At 38.8% G+C, this 19712-nt stretch overlaps 1 protein-coding gene across 4 annotated transcripts in view; it reads right to left on the bottom strand.

Moving 5' to 3' along the window:
• Positions 1–19712, bottom strand: part of LOC106075826 (uncharacterized) — a 125550-nt gene that overhangs the window by 44314 nt on the left and 61524 nt on the right. For 3 of the 4 annotated variants that reach the window (XM_056006442.1, XM_056006431.1, XM_056006460.1), the window contains one exon: positions 15812–18361. In XM_056006442.1, coding sequence (XP_055862417.1) covers positions 15812–17493 — 1682 coding nt within the window. In that variant the 5' untranslated portion in view covers positions 17494–18361. Of the gene's footprint in view, positions 1–15811; positions 18362–19567; positions 19686–19712 lie in introns of those variants that run through there. The other variant, XM_056006451.1, reaches the window with a different exon arrangement.

Genomic DNA, 19712 nt, shown 5'->3' with positions numbered 1-19712 from the left:
AGCGACACTGATTTGATCCAATATGAACATTAAACTTATAGAGCTCTTTTGATAATTGACATTCTTTTTTTTTATTTTTATTTTAAACTAAAATTTTACATCAATGGAACGATTCTGACAACGGAAACAGCTCCTAACTAACTGAATTAAAAGATGCATGTCAGTGATATATAGACGATGACGTAATCAGTGTTTGTTGACTTACCGCACTACCACAGAACACGCATGAGAGTACACTAGATCTACCGACTACTGCCATCAATGTACTCAGCTAACTATTCCTGAAAGGGGTTTTGAAAGCCTCCACAGTGTACCAGGTGTAACGATAGAGGCGTAGACTCACCTGCTGAAAGGTGTGTGTATCTCCTGATGCCTGTTACTGAACAGAACTGTTTCTCATGGTGTCACTCGTCAGCTACGTTGTTATTAAAACCTGGCCCTCCCCCCTCCCTTTACCCATTTTGTCAGAGCCTCGCATACCTGGAGCATTATACAGGACAGTCTGGCACCGTCCGAACGAAAAGACCTCAGAAAAATCTGTTCGTTGTAGACTCTAAAGATGTGAGTGGTGAAAGTAATTAAAACCAAATTTGCGATTTGTTTATTAGAACGGCCTAAAACATTAACTCGCTCTGTGTCTTTCTTGGATCATACTTGGAGGTTTGCAATCGATTTTGTTGGGGCTTTTATTTTAGCACTATCACTTAGCAACTGTGTTGTAAAAAACAAATAGAACTGAGAAAAGGTATACAATAATAAAAAAAAAGCTATCTGGCAGTTCAGTTCTAGCAATAATCATACGTATTTTTGGACTAATTTATTACAAAGATCATCTCAACTCACTCTATCTGTCTGGTCAAAAGTTTGTACATGTTCTTTATTCCAGACCCATTCTTGGATCAAGTTGAATTTTTGCACCACTATTCATTGGCATAGATAAGACATGAATCAATAAAAACATAAACCAATTAGTCAATTAATTGCTGTTAATTACTTATTTAGTTTGATACAAACTAGGGAAATTAATCCTTCAGTAATCATAAATACGGCTAAATATGACGGGGCTCGTCCCTGTTATTTCTCTCACACCCATTCTCCGAATAAATTGAAACTTTAAAAAAAAGTAATTTATTGTACTTAACTAAAAATGAATTAATTAAAGAGAAAAATAATCCCGAAACTACTATTGTTAATTGATTCAGTCTGAAATCGAATACGGGAAATAAATTTTACATAATCGAGAGATATAGCTGCACATGAGAAGTTCTTTTCACTTCAATAAGCGTTGCTTTTTTAAAAAAAGGATTTTTTTTGTTATCTTGTGGTTACATCAACAACAGTGAATGATTTCCCTTTGTAGAAGAATTCAATGTGATGACTTTGTATCCAGTGTTGACCAACTTATTTCGTTGGTCTGTGCATTGTGTCCTGTTGATTCGTTCATTCAAGTCAGTAGCTACGTCAACGTTATATCAGCCGACACTCTACCCGGAACACAGCGGAACATTCTCGACAACACCAATGGCACGTCCCGCCCCGTCCCGGCCACCTTCCTCATTGCGTAATATGTGGTATTGACTTACAACAACAGACGTAGACCTGTATGCGGAAGTGCATATCAACTGTGCAGTCTTTATTATATATCAATGTTGTCATGATCGTTAGACGCTGATTTATTTATCAGCAAACCAATAAGAGTTAAAACCAAGTGGAACCTTGTTTTGAAGTCCAAGTAGGCATTTTTTCTTTGAAAGTTACAAAATCCTTATTCCCATCACGTCTAGGAGACTTCCGGTCAATCGTTTGCTGTGGTCAGTGTAAACAGGGTGGACTGGCCTGTGGTCATTCATTTTTATTCGAATGGTCAGTTCTAGACGCTATGTTAATTGCCCTGTCAACTTTGATTGCACAGGGAATCGGTAAATTAGAGTGATGAAAACTGATCGGGAAGAAGAGAGGCTTCTGTGGTCATTGGCTGGACATTATGGTCAGTGGACAGAGTAACGGTATGAGTACAGAAATGAACCCTGACATAAAACAGAAACAGAGGCTGAGTCGTACAAGACTACACGCTATAAACTAGCCCATGATGGACCACCAGAGAGCGGTGAGAGAGCACTCACCATTTCACGAGCAAGCTTTTCCTTCGGCACAAAATAGCTTTTAATGACAAAGTTTCTATCATCTCACTCTGTCAGACTGGGTCCGAACTCTGTCAGACTGGGTCCAAACTCTGTCAGACTGGGTCCAAACTCTGTCAGACTGGGTCCAAACTCTGTCAGACTGGGTCCAAATTCGGAACACGTTATTCTCCCGCACCCTGTCTCGGATCTAGTTGATACTTTATACAATTATTTAACAATACACGAATCTACAATGAACCAGTTAGTCAATTAATTATTTTGTTTGATATTGAAAAAGCGAAATAAATTCTACATTATTGAGATTTATATCTGTAAGTAAGGAGTTCCTTTTTTTAAAGTATTTTTTTTTTGTTTTATTTCATCCACTAAAGTCAGGTACTTTTTTTTTTAGAACTGTCTTGAGCCTCGGTCTCAACAAGGACTCGAACCTGATGATCTTCGAATCAACAGCAATTCGCTTACCCACTCAGTTGTATCAGAAAACTGTTATAATGATCTAGACTTATTCTAGACGAATTCACGGAAAATGAAATAAAATGCTTGGACAATAATTTTGGTTTGTACGAGAGGTAACACTTATTGTGAGTGATACCATTACAAATATAGGCCAGTGCATTTCTCACAAATTGCTTTAGCTCGAGTTGATAGCACAGTTCAAAATATTTGATCATAACCAGACTATATTGATGCCAATGCACCACTGCCTCACTATCAATAAAACAATCCATTTTAAATATATACCAGGTTTTGTTTATCAACACACTTAGTAATTTGTGATATATACCTTAGTCAATACAAACAGAGAGAGAGAGAGAGAGAGAGAGAGAGAGAGAGAGAAAACATACCTTACGTGATATGAAGAGATTTGAACTGGCTACAAAATGACTAGTTTGACAACTAAAGCACCAAGAACTTCAGCAAGAAGTTAACGTAATGGTGTAAGCCTACAGAACAATAAAACAAGCTCACTTGGATCAAAGTGAATCTCAATTCTATCAAATAAACAGCACAAAAAAATTATCCTTTCCCTCAATTTACGAGGCTTGGTATTCATGGAAAGTGAAGAAACCCGTTCATCTGAGTATCTCTACCTAGAATCGAACCCGATCAACCTCCAAATGTTTCATGATTCTTAAATTCCCTAAGGCTACGCCCAACTAAAAATGTGCATTCGCGTCCCCTTTAACTAGCAGATCTAGACAAATTTGTAATTTGCTTCAGCATTTCATCATCCTGGCATCTTCAACACACAAACTGTTAGAGCAGCAGTAGAAGGTGTAGTGAGACAGCAGAAGGTGTAGTGAGACAGTAGAAGGTGTAGTGAGACAGTAGAAGGTGTAGTGAAACAGTAGAAGGTGTAGTGAGACAGTAGAAGGTGTAGTGAGACAGTAGAAGGTGTAGTGAGACAGTAGAAGGTGTAGTGAGGCAGTAGAAGGTGTAGTGAAACAGTAGAAGGTGTAGTGAGACAGTAGAAGGTGTAGTGAGACAGTAGAAGGTGTAGTGAGACAGTAGAAGGTGTAGTGAGGCAGTAGAAGGTGTAGTGAAACAGTAGAAGGTGTAGTGAGACAGTAGAAGGTGTAGTGAGACAGCAGAAGGTGTAGTGAGACAGCAGAAGGTGTAGTGAGACAGCAGAAGGTGTAGTGAGACAGCAGAAGGTGTAGTGAGACAGTAGAAGGTGTAGTGAGACAGTAGAAGGTGTAGTGAGACAGTAGAAGGTGTAGTGAGACAGTAGAAGGTGTAGTGAGACAGTAGGAGGTGTAGTGAGACAGTAGAAGGTGTAGTGAGACAGTAGAAGGTGTAGTGAGACAGTAGAAGGTGTAGTGAGACAGTAGAAGGTGTAGTGAGGCAGTAGAAGGTGTAGTGAGGCAGTAGAAGGTGTAGTGAGACAGTAGAAGGTGTAGTGAGACAGTAGAAGGTGTAGTGAGACAGTAGAAGGTGTAGTGAGACAGTAGAAGGTGTAGTGAGACAGTAGAAGGTGTAGTGAGACAGTAGAAGGTGTAGTGAGACAGTAGAAGGTGTAGTGAGGCAGTAGAAGGTGTAGTGAGACAGTAGAAGGTGTAGTGAGACAGTAGAAGGTGTAGTGAGACAGTAGAAGGTGTAGTGAGACAGTAGGAGGTGTAGTGAGACAGTAGAAGGTGTACGTTTGTAATGGGTTTGCTCCTAAGATCATCCTCGTGTTCAGCAAGACATCTTGTAGCCGCGACTTGTTTTGTTCACGCACAAGATGTCTTCCGAACAATTGTACCGGTACGTCACTCGAGAGAAAATTCACAGGTACACTTAAGAATCGCATTGGCGAAGACGTATTGAAATGTAGTCTCTAAAAAAGCGTCGTATCTGAAGCAAAGAACACAACAGATTATTTCATAAATGAAGAAAACAAAAACACTTCAAGGTTCTGACGTCCAGAGAGACCAAGTCCGGCAATAAATCTCTTGTGAACTGAAGACTAATTGGCTCTACATTCAAAGTCAGGGAGAGAATTGGATAGAAGACGAAAAAAAAAAGTTTTTGATTAAAAGTAATGTCTCCAATTGTGTGAATGGAAGAGTGTAGACCCCAATACATGTGTGTGTGTGTGTGTGTGTGCGCGTGCACGTGGACGTGAGTCTACATGCCTGTGGCGAGAGATCAAACACATGGGGTGGGGGGGGGGGGGACGTGTCTTCCCGAGATGAAAAGGAGTAAATGAGATACGGCGCGGGAGGTCGAGCCTGGGTGGGTGGAGGGCGGGCTGGTGGTGGCTGCCTCACACTTCAACCAGAAGAGACGATAATCGCGTGAATCATGCATTATGTCCAGCCATTTTCGACATGAATAATAGAACCGAATTAGCCAGGACAGAATGGGGGGGGGGGGGGGGTAGAGAGAGGAGCTATTGGCCACTCGCTACAAGTTTTGAAATCAGGACCAATTCAATCAACAAGTTGCTGGGAGAACAAACTTCTGGACATAACTCCAAGTCCATTCCTTTTTTTTTTTAATCTGAACTTTTTTTTGTTATATCTTTTGTGTTCTCTCACTACTCTCTAACTCTTTCACTCTTTAATTTTTCCTCTTTCTCTCTCTGTCTCTCTCTTTGCGCGCTTTTCTTTACGCCAAAAGATGAATAATTATGTAAGATAGAAATGTGTCTAGCTTCTGTTTGTGTGTCTGTCCATTCTCTACTCATTTATTTTTCAATGCGTTTTTCAAATTCTTGAATGTTCTCTAGAATCATTCTCTGTCCTTGTAATTCTACAGACTTGAATGACACTTCAACATTTCATTGGTTGAAACACAGGAGAAAACGTGTAAGTCTTCAAGATCTGGCGTCCACCTATTAGATATACTAGCCGGATATGACCCGCGGCCTGCGGGCCTTAGTTTGGGTATTACAGATCTAGTGAACTGGATTTAGATCAATTTCAAACATGGCGAATGTTACCTTATCAATTTTGTTTTATTTTGCCACTAAAATGAAAGTAGAGTATGAAAATCGGTTTACCCGTTTAGCCGAAATATTGATATCAAATATAAAGTTATGTGAAAACGAGTTTACCTGATTTGTTAAAAAGTTTCGTCTTTTATTAGAGATATATTTTGGTATTTTTTTTTTATTTTTATAAAAATGTCTACAAATTAGTAGATATTAAATGAATTGTAAATTCTTGAAAAAAAATTAAACATACGCTAAGGTCTCCGCTATAACTTAAAGAATATTTATGCCAAGTTTTATCAAGATTGATCAAACGGTTTTGATTTCTAAGCGGGACAAACATATATATTCCTTACTTTCTGCTTTATAGTATAGATAACGAGAAAAATCTAGAAAAAAAAACTTTAAAGAAAAACTATCTTTCCAGCAAGTCTAAAAATTCTGTTGTCTGGGGACCACGTCACTTTTTATTGGATTCACTTCGTTTTCGGCTTCAACGTTTTAAAGTGATGGTTTAATGCTTTAAATTGTTGTATTCCCAATAATTCCCATAGGTCAAGCAAGAGCGCAATTGGATATGGACTTGAAGTCTCTATAGCTGTGTCATTGACCACCTGACCAGATCCAAACTAGCTGTGGCAGTATCCAGTGTGGAAGCAAGGTTTTTGCAAGATATAGCAAGAGAAGGTTCAATGATTGTCACAATATATCACAAAGTATTGAGACGGTAACCAAAGTCAAGTTATATATAAGAACATAAAAATAAATAAATAAATATTAATGAAGTGTAATGTTATCAATAGTTTGGATCAAACATGTCGTTAAATCTGTAACAGATCTAGACTAACGATTATAAATCTATACGATAAAAAATATTTTTACCAATTGTTTTTGTTTAGCACAATTTCTTGCTTTAAATTTCACCATGTATTATCATCCTATCACTTGTTAGACCAATAGTTAATGTTACCGTGATCGCATTTTACATGCATTAAAAACAAACGTTTTCTCTCAGTGCTTAAGCCTCCTCAAGGGGACTAATTCAACTTACACCACCACATCTGTCAAGTACAATTTCTTTCCATTGTTCGATACCAAACAAAATAATTCATAGTTAATACTAATAGTTAATTATCTAAATGGTTATTTTTTAAATTCTTGTTTTGACGGGTTCAGGAAATAATTGTGCAAAATTTCTACTTGATCCGATATTGTGGGAGAAATAACGTACATTTACCAGAGAGACAGACAGACAGACAGAGTTGGTATAAGCTTTGTAACAAGAGTCTTTAAAGTTATTGTGTGTGAAATGTACTCGAGATGAGTCACTAAGAGAAGAGGCTTGTGGCTAAAGAAGAGGATAGTAAACTAAGGTCACATGACCGCAAGGTGAGAATATATAAGTACAAAAGTAGTGAGTTAGATTTTTAGAATTGAGAGAAAAAAAGTCGAGTGAAATATATATTTATAGAAAGTAAACTGCAAGGTGTGTGTATATGCCTATAATGATATTTACAGAATTAAACCCTTAACACGATTATATCTCAGCTTGTTGCTGATGTACTAGCACAATAACATGAACAAAAAAAAAAAAGAGTTCGCTATCAGAAGACCAAAAGTAGCTTTTGCACTTTAGCCGAGCACTCTAGTGGCCAAGGTGAAATCTGATTTTCAATAACTATTTTAATTCTTAAGATTTAAACGTGACAGCAGACGAACAAACAAGCAACACAAAATCAATAGCCGATTTTCCCTAAGGGGGTAACTAAAAGTCTGAAGAAAAAGAAACTTAAATTCTTAAAAATATTTGTTCAGATTATTCAGAGTGTGAAATAATTAACTTTAAAAAAAAAAAACGTCGGATTTATATGTTCAGAAAAATGTCTTCATAAGCAAAGGGCATTAAATCTAGGCACACATGCAACGGACGTAACGTATCGCTTCAACAAACAAATCTTCCTAATTACTCGTTTCGATCTGAAGCGAAGAAAAGGAAAGAAAAGTCTAACTCCTAAATGTGAGACTGGGTGGGGGAATGTCCTGATAGATGTAAAAGTCTAACTCCTAAATGTGAGACTGGGTGGGGGAATGTCCTGATAGATGTCTAGATAAAAGATTAACGTTGCTACCAATCAAACACCGAGACGCATGCGCAGACGCACCGGAACTATCCTAACGCACCGCTTCCCACAGAAAGACGGGCAAGCCTCTAATGAAATCAATGTTGTTTTAATGAAAGGGGGGGACACTCCATTTACTCTAATGTCTCTAATGCGTGAGGAGACAGGAGGCCGTGAACATAAACCTTTAGCGGGCGCCTCGGTACAGCTAATGAGGATGAATGTGATCACTTTTAGAGGCTTCTTCTAGAGGCTAGTGAAACATTAACTCGGCTTCTTGTCTAACCTTCTATTCAATTACATCCAGGTATGGATCTTCTGATAATCTCATGACTGACCTCCAGTGCATGCGTGGTTGTGTGTGCTGTACAGCTAGTGGCTTTTTCTTTTCTCAGAGACTTGAGTTCTATGATACCAGCTTTTTGAAAACATGGTTCAGTTTTGTATTTTTGGTCGTTAAAATCTACGGCGATGAGGATAAATAAGGAAGATCTTCTGCAGTTTACAAAAGTGTGAGTTTTGCCTTTGAATGACACTTGTTAGGAAAGTCTGAACATAAAATATACAAGGTTTTTTTTTTTTCAAAAGTAAAGGTACGAGGGTGTCAGGTGGCTAGCACAATGACCAACCGCCTTGAAGCTCCCCAATGTAGGTCGGGGGTATCCAGTAGAGTTAGGGCGTACTCAGCCTGGCTCAGGGACGTCATGAAATCCCAGGACAAGGTTTTGGTCTTCGAACTCGAGACACCTCGGCTAGGAGGCCAAGTGCTCTGCCACCACGCCCCACGCAGAGGGTCTATTCTATTCTAATCAATTAGGACGCTGCATTTAGCTGACTGAATTTTGGGATATTGTTTCCTATTATGTAAATGGGTACACATAATGACTATATGTATCGATAGTATGTGTGATATCAGAGGGTCACGCTACTGATCAGGTATTGGGATTTTAGGACTTTTGTTTGCCTATTTTAAAAATAGGTTACGTAGTCTGTTATTGCATTCGAATTTCCTACTTTTAGAAATATATAAATATTCCAATTGTTTCAGTTTCGGTCATGTTTTCTTTGCATTCCCAGGCTGTTAAAGAAAGATCAAAGGGTAAAAACTGAACGTGAGCACTACTAAAGTGACTCACTAGATACTTTTATCCTCTCATCGATCCCAATTTATGAGTGCGTGTGTCTGCATGTGTGTTCGACTGAGTGTCCCAGGGCGCCAGTCAAACCAGTGACCACTGTATGACATCACGATCGGGTCAGAAAAGGTGACACGCTGACGCTAGTTCTAGCGTTGACCTATGACCCTGGATTGGAGGCTACAGAATAGCCTCCTGGGCTTCGGAACAATCAGCCCTGGTGATCGGGTCGGGAGGGGGGGGGGTTCTGCACTCAAGAGAGATTCCTTCATTTCTCGTTTCTTTTGGCTCCACGAGTCTCTGGCCTCCCCCACAATAATAAAAGACTTTTTTTTTTTATTCACATGAAATGTTTCTTTATGCTGAACGCCCTGAAATGGTTACATTTAGTTGACTTTATTTTACTGTCACTTAGAGTTCCAGTATGTGTTCAATAGAATGCAGATTTTATTTCTGAGGATAGAGACAGCGTCAGAAGAGAAGCTTGGAACTTATTTCATGAAAGATTGACAGAGAATCTGATTGTGTTTGTGTTTGGACGTAAAAGGGAGAAACAGAGACAGCCAGATAGCTAGAGAGAGAGAGAGAGAGCGAGGGAGAGAAAGAGAAAGGGATACAGCAAACAACAGAGGAGAGAAAGACGCGAAGTAGATTCATAATAGCGTACACTATTGTTTCGATGAAATAGTGCTACTATTTACAGTATGAACAAAGCGAAGACGTCTCTACACTATTGTACACATGTAGACAAGAGAGTACTGAGACACTTCTGTACGGGTCTGCAGGGAGACGTCTAACACTACCGGAAGTTTCTAGATAGTGTGTCAATTGGATATCAGCAATAGATATTTAAAAAAAAAAACACTACCCACTACAAATTGATCCTGATTTATGCATATTTCTTTGGTCACCACAGACCATATTAGCCCTGCCCCCCCCCCCCACACACACACTCTCCTTTTTCAGAGCCCTCTTCCCTGCACATCTGTTTTGTACCATCGCATACCATCTGCCCTCCCCCATCATCTCTGAATGTAGCTGTGGGATTCTTGATCTAATTGTCTCCCCTTTAACTGTCATCCTGTCAACTTAAAGAGAAATCTGGAAGGAAAAAGAAGCCGTCATTTCAAGATGCTGTGGAGAGTTTTTCTTTTTTTTTTTCTCTTTCCATTCGTAGTTTTTTTTTTTTTCTCAGGACATGTCTGGAAGTTGAAGCGTTTCTTATTCTGGACATAAATCAAATTGTAGAATGATAGAATTGTGTTGGTTTGCAATCGAAGCATGATCGCAGCTAATGATGCGATCCTATAAGCTAATAGAAATATTTACCGTGGCAAGAGTAATAGATAATAATAAAATAATAGAAAGATACAATGAACAATAAGAATAAAATATAACGACATGATAAATATTATGAGAAATAAGAGAAAAAATTCAAATGAAGATAAAAATTAAATATGAAGATTAACATAACAATGGAAATTAATATGAACAAGTATAAATATAGATATATTCTCTAATCCGAAGAGAGAGGAGAGAGAGAGAGAGACCGTATTTATAAGACAAATGTATCCCTAAACAAAAATAAAATGCAATGAATGAACTTTATACAGTCTTATCCCTGTTTTCCCGGTCTGTCTCTCTCCGGCTTGGTCCAACACTCTCAGCGCTCCTCTACATGACTGATGCCGGGAAGTGAAATTGTTGGAAAGAATCAATGAAGCCTTTTGTCACTCAGATCTAAATGGCTGTGAAAGATTTTGATGGATGGCCATTAAAGAGGGTAGCTCGGACTCCGGGTAGTAGACTAGCCGGTGGGGAAAGACTGATGAATTCTGGGGGCAGGATGTGCCGAGATAGATGACCTGGTCTTTAGTTTCAACGTCTTGCTGGGAAAGGAGGAAATGAAAGATGGGGTGGAGGGGGGGGGGGGAGGTGGATGATGGAGGCTATCTATTTCTCAGAAATGTCTTATGGGTTTACAGAGCTGAAACTACTAGATAATAACCTGAATAGCAGGGCCGTATTTTGGGAGGGTAGGCCGGGATACTGCCCCGAGGCCTCCACAAAATAGGTATTATACGAATGTCGACAGGTCAGAAACGTTTAAATTTATTTATTTATTTCATTTTTTTTTTTTTTTTTTTTTGCATTTTTTAGTGACAATCCTTTCAATCTTACGGTTGGCAACACTGTCTTAGTTAAGAAGTGCCCGCTTGTAGCGTGATTGTAATATATAAATGCAGCTTTGTATTTACGGCAGTTCGCCATCCAGGGCCTTACCTTCCGTAAACTCAAAAATATGCATTTTTAAACTAAAATATGCATTTTAAATATTTTTTTTTAAAGAATGGATATTAGTTTTAATGTACAGGTACACTTCTTCTAGAATATGGCATGCTTTTAGATAATTGTATTATTATTAATGAGTGGATTTTTATAAAAAAAAACTTTCGAAAAAGTGTAGGGGGGCCTCCACAAAAATTCTGCCTAGGAGCCTCACCATACTTAAATCTGGCCCTGAATCGTGCTAATTTTCTTGAGATGTAAAAGTAAAGTTTCTAGTAAGTCTGCATGTCTGAGTGTCTTGTTTGAGAATCTTTTCTACTATTGTCTCTGCCGATTCCATTTTTAGTGCCCCCGAAAGGGGAAAAGACGCTATTAGTTTTGTGTGGAATGTCTGTCCATCCGTCTGTCCCATTTAGATCCCGTGAACTAGAATAGAAAGTGAAAATCCGACATCACAATATTTTAGACCATTTAAAGTTCTGATGCAACGGCCACCTTTTTTCTTTTCTAAAAGCGAAAAATCGAATTTTTTAAAATCACTTATGCAAGCAGTTTTTTTCATAAAAATACACCACTTTTACAACTATTCACTATTAATAGTAACAAACACTGGAGGCTCTTCATGGAGGAGGGACAAACATTTGCCATATATTTAAATAATTTATGCAAACGGTTATAGATTTGTATCGAAACAATTTTTTTTTATATTTGTATTTTTAAGTTATGTAAGTTCTATTATACGGAGTACTATATGTACACAAAGTAAGTATACGTTGGATATAATTTAAAACAACAATTAATAAGTAGTTTTACATATTATCGCGTGAACTGCATTGCGTTGCAAACTTGCAACTACTGCTGAACACTTCACCAAAGGAGATTGGCCATTTACAAAACAATTAGATCAATCAGATATTCATTATAAGACATCAGTTAGGCCAGGTTCACATCTAACTTCACATTCACTTTCACATATCCTTTGGTCTGATGGACCGCTGGGGCACCACACAAGATCTGTTAACCTTTTTTCTCCATTCTTCTTATATTTGTCTTTGATAGAATTTCATTCTGATTATATTGAAACCTGCCTTTTTACCTGCCTGGGTGGACCACTGTCTTTGTAATCTTGTTGGTATATTATTTTTTTTTTAAGACTGGCAATAAAAACAAAAGCCATTTTATTTTAGGATGTGTATCTACGAAATTGATAAATGTTTGTACAATGTTCTACATGCTTCTGATGTGCCTTCAGAGTTGAAGATAATTCACTTCCTAGTCCCAACCTCCCGCAGGACGATGGGGGATGGCAGCGGGCAGGGTTTGAACCCGAACCATCGAGACGAGCGAACGACAGTACAGCGCACATACCGCACGACCAGGCAGTCATGAATTTTTATGCTCATTATTATAAAGTCAATACTGTAGCTGGAATTTCAGTTCTCTACTTTGGAAATGTCATAGCACTTTAAACATAAAGTCTCAGGTCTACAGATGATTGCTTTACAGACAGACAACTGTTTGTTTTATATTCATTATACATTATATATGTGTGTTACTTCTAATTTTATTGCTATTTTGATATTGTGTGTTGAAGTGATTAGACAGCTCTGCTATTTACCTTATATTACTCACGACTATTACCTTCTTTATTATTGTCGCTAGCTAAATGAGTTGACCAAACACATTAGTTTACTACAAGGTAGTTCATTTCAAATCTATTGGCTACGAATGTCTTGAATCGTTTTCGGGATAGTTTCTTGCTCTATGCCTGGCGCGATTTTCCCGAGATCTCGGGTTAAGTAGTCAAGACCTACTACCTCCATGTATAGTCAAGACCTACTACCTCCATGTATAGTCAAGACCTACTACCTCCATGTATAGTCAAGACCTACTACCTCCATGTATAGTCAAGACCTACTACCTCCATATATAGTCAAGACCTAATACCTCCATATATAGTCAAGACCTAATACCTCCATATATAGTCAAGACCTACTACCTCCATGTATAGTCAAGACCTACTACCTCCATGTATAGTCAAGACCTACTACCTCCATGTATAGTCAAGACCTACTACCTCCATATATAGTCAAGACCTACTACCTCCATGTATAGTCAAGACCTACTACCTCCATATATAGTCAAGACCTACTACCTCCATGTATAGTCAAGACCTACTACCTCCATGTATAGTCAAGACCTACTACCTCCATGTATAGTCAAGACCTAATACCTCCATGTATAGTCAAGACCTACTACCTCCATGTATAGTCAAGACCTACTACCTCCATGTATAGTCAAGACCTACTACCTCCATATATAGTCAAGACCTACTACCTCCATATATAGTCAAGACCTACTACCTCCATGTATAGTCAAGACCTACTACCTCCATGTATAGTCAAGACCTACTACCTCCATGTATAGTCAAGACCTACTACCTCCATGTATAGTCAAGACCTACTACCTCCATGTATAGTCAAGACCTACTACCTCCATGTATAGTCAAGACCTACTACCTCCATGTATAGTCAAGACCTACTACCTCCATGTATAGTCAAGACCTACTACCTCCATATATAGTCAAGACCTACTACCTCCATGTATAGTCAAGACCTACTACCTCCATGTATAGTCAAGACCTACTACCTCCATGTATAGTCAAGACCTACTACCTCCATATATAGTCAAGACCTACTACCTCCATGTATAGTCAAGACCTACTACCTCCTTGTATAGTCAAGACCTACTACCTCCATGTAAGGTTTGGAAAAAAAAAAGATATCTGTTACTAAGCCATCACAAGTGGTCGTGCGACATACGGGATGGTCTGGAACTCGCACCCACTTCCCAGCATGCCTTGCAACAAGAGGTTTAATTCAACTAAGACGTACAAATCATTTCTGAGGTCAAGTCAGAGATATACTTGGCGGTACAGAATGTATTAATACGAGATATACTTGGCGGTACAGAATGTATTAATACGAGATATACTTGGCGGTACATAATGTATTAATACGAGATATACTAGGCGATACAGAATGTATTAATACGAGATATACTTGGCGATACAGAATATATTAATACGAGATATACTTGGCGATACAGAATGTATTAATACGAGATATACTTGGTGATACAGAATGTATTAATACGAGATATACTTGGCGATACAGAATGTATTAATACGAGATATACTTGGCGATACAGAATGTATTAATACGAGATATACTTGGTGATACAGAATGTATTAGTACGAGATATACTTGGTGATACAGAATGTATTAATACGAGATATACTTGGTGATACAGAATGTATTAATACGAGATATACTTGGTGATACAGAATGTATTAGTACGAGATATACTTGGCGATACAGAATGTATTAATACGAGATATACTTGGTGATACAGAATGTATTAGTACGAGATATACTTGGCGATACAGAATGTATTAATACGAGATATACTTGGCGATACAGAATGTATTAGTACGAGATATACTTGGCGATACAGAATGTATTAATACGAGATATACTTGGCGATACAGAATGTATTTGTACGAGATATACTTGGCGATACAGAATGTATTTGTACGAGATATACTTGGCGATACAGAATGTATTTGTACGAGATATACTTGGCGATACAGAATGTATTTGTACGAGATATACTTGGCGATACAGAATGTATTTGTACGAAATATACTTGGCGATACAGAATGTATTTGTACTAGATATACTTGGCGATACAGAATGTATTGTCCATAGGAGACAGTCACCAGGTTTTATATGTATTTAGAGTTTTAACATTTTTCCTTTCTAGAGTCTGTGTGATCCTTGATTTATTCAAGTGTTGACTTTGTCTCATGACTTTGTCTCATGACTTTGTCTCATGACTTTGTCTCATGACTTTGTTTTGTTAGACTCTGTTCTCCACTGTGTGCTTGATTTTAGACAAAAATAACTAAGAAGTCAAGAAATGTAGAATGAATATAGAAATAGTAGAAATGTCTTTGCAAGAACGGGGAAGAGATACATTACAAAATTGATAGACGAGAGATAAGCAATTAGATATAGAATATTTACTCCTCCAGCAATTATGTCAACTCTACTGTACAACAGTGTTTCCCAAACTGTGTTCCGCGAGGCCTGGAATAATAAACTAGAATTAACCAGGTGAATTAATCTCTAAAAAATTTGCAAAGTGTTCCGCTAAATACCCAGAATGTGCGAAGTGTTCCGCTAAATACCCAGAATGTGAGAAGTGTTCCGCTAAATACTCAGAATGTGCAAAGTGTTCCGCTAAATACCCAGAATGTGCGAAGTGTTCCGCTAAATACTCAGAATGTGCAAAGTGTTACGCTAAATAATCAGAATGTGCAAAGTGTTCCGCTAAATACCCAGAATGTGTGAAGTGTTCCGCTAAATACTCAGAATGTGCAAAGTGTTACGCTAAATACTCAGAATGTGCAAAGTGTTACGCTAAATACTCAGAATGTGCAAAGTGTTACGCTAAATACTCAGAATGTGCAAAGTGTTCCATTAAGGAAAAGGTTTGAGAAACACTGCTATAAGACATAAAACGCTACTTATGTCCCCTGTCTACTGAAGTTTGTTCAAAAGTTGATGCTGTGAACTGTGTCTACTGTATGTTATACACAATGCAAATGTGGAAGGCTAATTGGTATGCAGATTATCTTACCCTTCTGGCCGTGTATCTGGTATAGATCTATCCAGTGATATCATGTCGCTTGCTGTCACGTTGTATGAATACAGCTCGAAGCCATCAAACAGGAGCGACCCCTGTTGGTATTTCTTTTTATCCGGACGTCTCTCTCTCGAACTAGGCTCCCCGGAAGTTAAGTTCACCAGCGAATATGTAATGGAGTGTGACTGCTGACTGCTGGATGTTCCCGATACCGACAGCTGATTGCTTCTTGTCGACGAGGCTGCAGACAGCCTTATCTCACGTAGGACCGGCCTTGACAGATTGTTTGCATTTAGCGCAAATTTTAATACATCGCCTTCTTGGGAGGAAGATGAATTTGATTCTGCGCTGTGCTGTATAAGAGAAGCCGTCTGCCCATTTCTATCGTCAGGAGGATAAAACAAGGTTGGGTGTTTAGCTCCAGAATCTATTTGCCTGGTCATCGATTTTCTTTTTCTGTCTATTACGTTCAAAGGCGGCGAAAAATCTTCGATGCGAATTGGGGCCAACATTTGCATAGCAACTGGGATTTCCCGATTGAATTTACGCTGCGTCACTTCCGAACGGTGTGTGTTTTTGACACCGTCTGAATTCGCCTGAGGCGATTCCGAGTGCGAGCTAGCTGTATCTGGGGTTCGTGAACTGTATGAATAAGTGCTCCCTTCGATCTTACGTGGCGTGTACATCTTAGTGCCGTTTAAGCGCGTATCGATTCTCATTTCAACCCGTCCGTTACTAGCTCGATGGTAAAAATTGCCCTGAAGATAATGGCTTTCTCCAATACTTTGAAGCAAATGGTTACTCAGTGAGTTCCCTCCCTTGTCTAATCCTCGCGTCCCAATGCCTCCCTGCAGTTTACTGATGTCTGCCGGTTCAATAATACTGTCTGGCTGTAGAGTCATGTCTGCTACTTCGGAGATGTTTGTCTTCCCGTGCTCTGCCGAACGTGTTTTACGATCAGTGCCGACAGGCTTGTGCTTGGCACGCGAGGAAATGACTCGATCGGGTTTAGGCTCGTCTTCTGACCCCGACCGGTCAAACCCGTTGACGTTAGATAAACTGGACGGGGACGATTTCGTCTCAGGCTCCTGGGTCCAATTGGACGGCAAATCTTTGGGATTTTCTCTCGGTGTCTTGATCTCTTGTTTAATCCCCATCGCGGTGATAGCTTTCCCATCGATCTGGTCTTGTACAGCCGATATCAAGATGTTGCCAAGGTCTCTTTCCGCGTGATCCTTCTCCTGAACCCGTGACACAGTCTCTAATCCTTCCATCTCGACGGCTTTAATCTCCTGCATCCGGCGTCCGCTTATTATCCCGTTTTCGATCGCCTCATCCGTCTGTCCATTCTGCGTAAGGTAGGTGGAAGCTTTTAGCTGGATTCGAGAGTTGGGACCGGGCGACTGTTTGACACGAGACACGGGCCTGTAGTAGTTGGTGATGAGGTCTAGCGTGTCGGGAAAAGCTAATGGCACCGACGGAAAGGTTTCATCTTTCGTGGTCCAGCTTAATGGTCGACCGTTCGAAGCCAAGTTAATGACGCTGACGAGACAGACCCATAGACAGACAACAAAAATGGCAGCGCTGATGGACCGACTTTTCCAGACTCTGTTGATACAAAGTTGGGCCCCCATCCTCCATAGCCCAGGTCTGGGGTTGACAGGAGGACGGGGCATTTGATGGACCGGGTCTGCCCCTGTTTGGTCACGGTTTTCCAGTCTTTACGACTTTATGGAACTACAGTCTCCTGGCATATTGAATCACTGCTGTCGTTGACCATTCACGTGGGAACTTAATGTGACTGCATAAGATACACATGCCAATGTTTTGTGACCTCAGTGTATGCATGTCATATCGCTGGGAAATGTAAACATATTCACATACATACAACTCTCCATATAACACAATAATCTCTAGAATCACACGTCCGTCGCAGCTGTCAACAATTTGACAGCTTTCTTAGATTATGTCAGTCAGGAATCTATCCACCCTGACACATTGACGGGAAGCTGTACGCGGTAGGCAAATTGATTTCATTCCTGGCATGTCTGAGGGGGGGGGGGTGAGTAAAGCTTTTGATTTCTGTTTCCTCACAGTTTCAAATCAACGTGGCGTCTGGTCGGGGTAACACCGTGCCCTCCATCTGTTAAACACTGTATTGATGAGCACTGCTATATGCACGTGCAGAGTACGTGCCAGCAGTCCTGAGAAGAAATAGCAAAAAAGAAAAAAAAAATTCTTTGTTCGCACTCAGCGGCATCCGGATAAGCGAACGTTCAAAGAATCGTTCGGAGAGTTGTCCTTCGACTAGCAACTGGGCACAACGTGCGCTGTGGTTTTTGTTGTTGTTTTGACGTCGCTGTGGTTTTTGTTGTTGTTTTGTTGTCGCTGTGGTTGTTTGGCTGTAGGAAACAACAAGCTAATGGATTGTTTGTCTGTTTTTTCATGTATTATTCTCTGGTCATTTCTGATTTGTTTTGATTGACGTAGGGCCGACTTGTCATTTGTTCATTTTCCGAGAGCTGATGACGTCATGTCGCAAGTCTGGAAAAGATAAGATTAAAGTTTATAAGTCTTTCATGGCATGAATATTTATATAAATTTCTTTTTTTGTCTACAAGCGAATGCATTTTGTTGATTCTATTTCGGCTAAGAATAAAAAGCCTCCATGTTCACACCATTACAGATTTCAACATGGAGTGATATCAGAAAATTATAAACAAGCTAAATATAAACAATCCTTTAAAACCAATAATAACACAGCTTATCTAATGGAAAGAACTCCGCATTTGCAATTAAACATCTCAATAGTGTAGAAGTGATTTCCCTTGTACGATATTAAAAACAATAATTACCAAGAATAAATAAATGAATTGGTTAATTTATTTTTATTGTTTCATTTTTTGTTAAATACAATAAATAATTTTTTATAGTTCATCCGAGAGTGGGTGTTGGAGAAATAACGCATACAATTCGATAAGAGGACAAAACCCTACATGTTTAGCCTAATATATGAATACTGAAGGATTAATTTCACTTGTTAGTATCAAACAAAATAATTAATTGCCAGTAATTCATTGACAAATTGTTTTGTTTTTTTCTTATTTATATCTTGTATATGCCAATGAATAATAGTACCACACTTCAACCTGACCCGAGAATTGGCGTTGGAGAAATAGCCTATACACACTTTTTACCAGAAAGACAAGAGTGAGTTGATATAAGCTTTGTTAATATAAAGGTTAAATGAAAACAAAAGGAGGGGGGGGGGGTGAACTCAGGTAGTGTACAGAGAAACTATTCGGAAATGAAAGCGCCAGGCATGTTTGGTGTGTAAATGATAGACCAATGACTAATTCATTGGAACCATGTATATTGGAGATAATATTGGGCTATAGAAAATGTGTTCAATCTAGTCTGCAGTCTTAAGCAATGTGTTAATATTTGTCAAAGTGATAGGATGTAGTGAAGAATAATAGATCTTGCTAATGAATAACAACAGATATAGATATGATATAGCCAATTATAATATTTGATTACACGATTTAGTGAATATTAACACAATATCAGAATATGGGGTCTGGTGAATCGTGATATAATGTAGTGAATAATTATATGATGTGGCCAATTATGATACGATCTAAAGAAATATATAATCCAAAAAATTGTGAGACTATCAGTAGCTATTTAGTGAAATATGATAGATCTAGTAAATTGTTTTGACTTCTAGTAATGAGTTCATTTATTTACCCAGCAGTTCTCGTGAATAAAAAAAATGTACAATGTATGTGGAACATAATACAGTCCAATACTTGGAGACCCAAACGTCACATACACATTGAAGAAATAAAAAAAAACCAAGTGGAAATTAACGTTGTCTCGGCTCAATGTCTCA

Source organism: Biomphalaria glabrata, chromosome 1 (assembly GCF_947242115.1).
Source record: "Biomphalaria glabrata chromosome 1, xgBioGlab47.1, whole genome shotgun sequence".
Classification (NCBI taxonomy): Eukaryota; Metazoa; Mollusca; class Gastropoda; family Planorbidae; genus Biomphalaria; species Biomphalaria glabrata.
The sequence above is the reverse complement of the archived record's forward strand: the minus strand, read 5'-3'. Positions and strand labels throughout refer to the sequence as shown.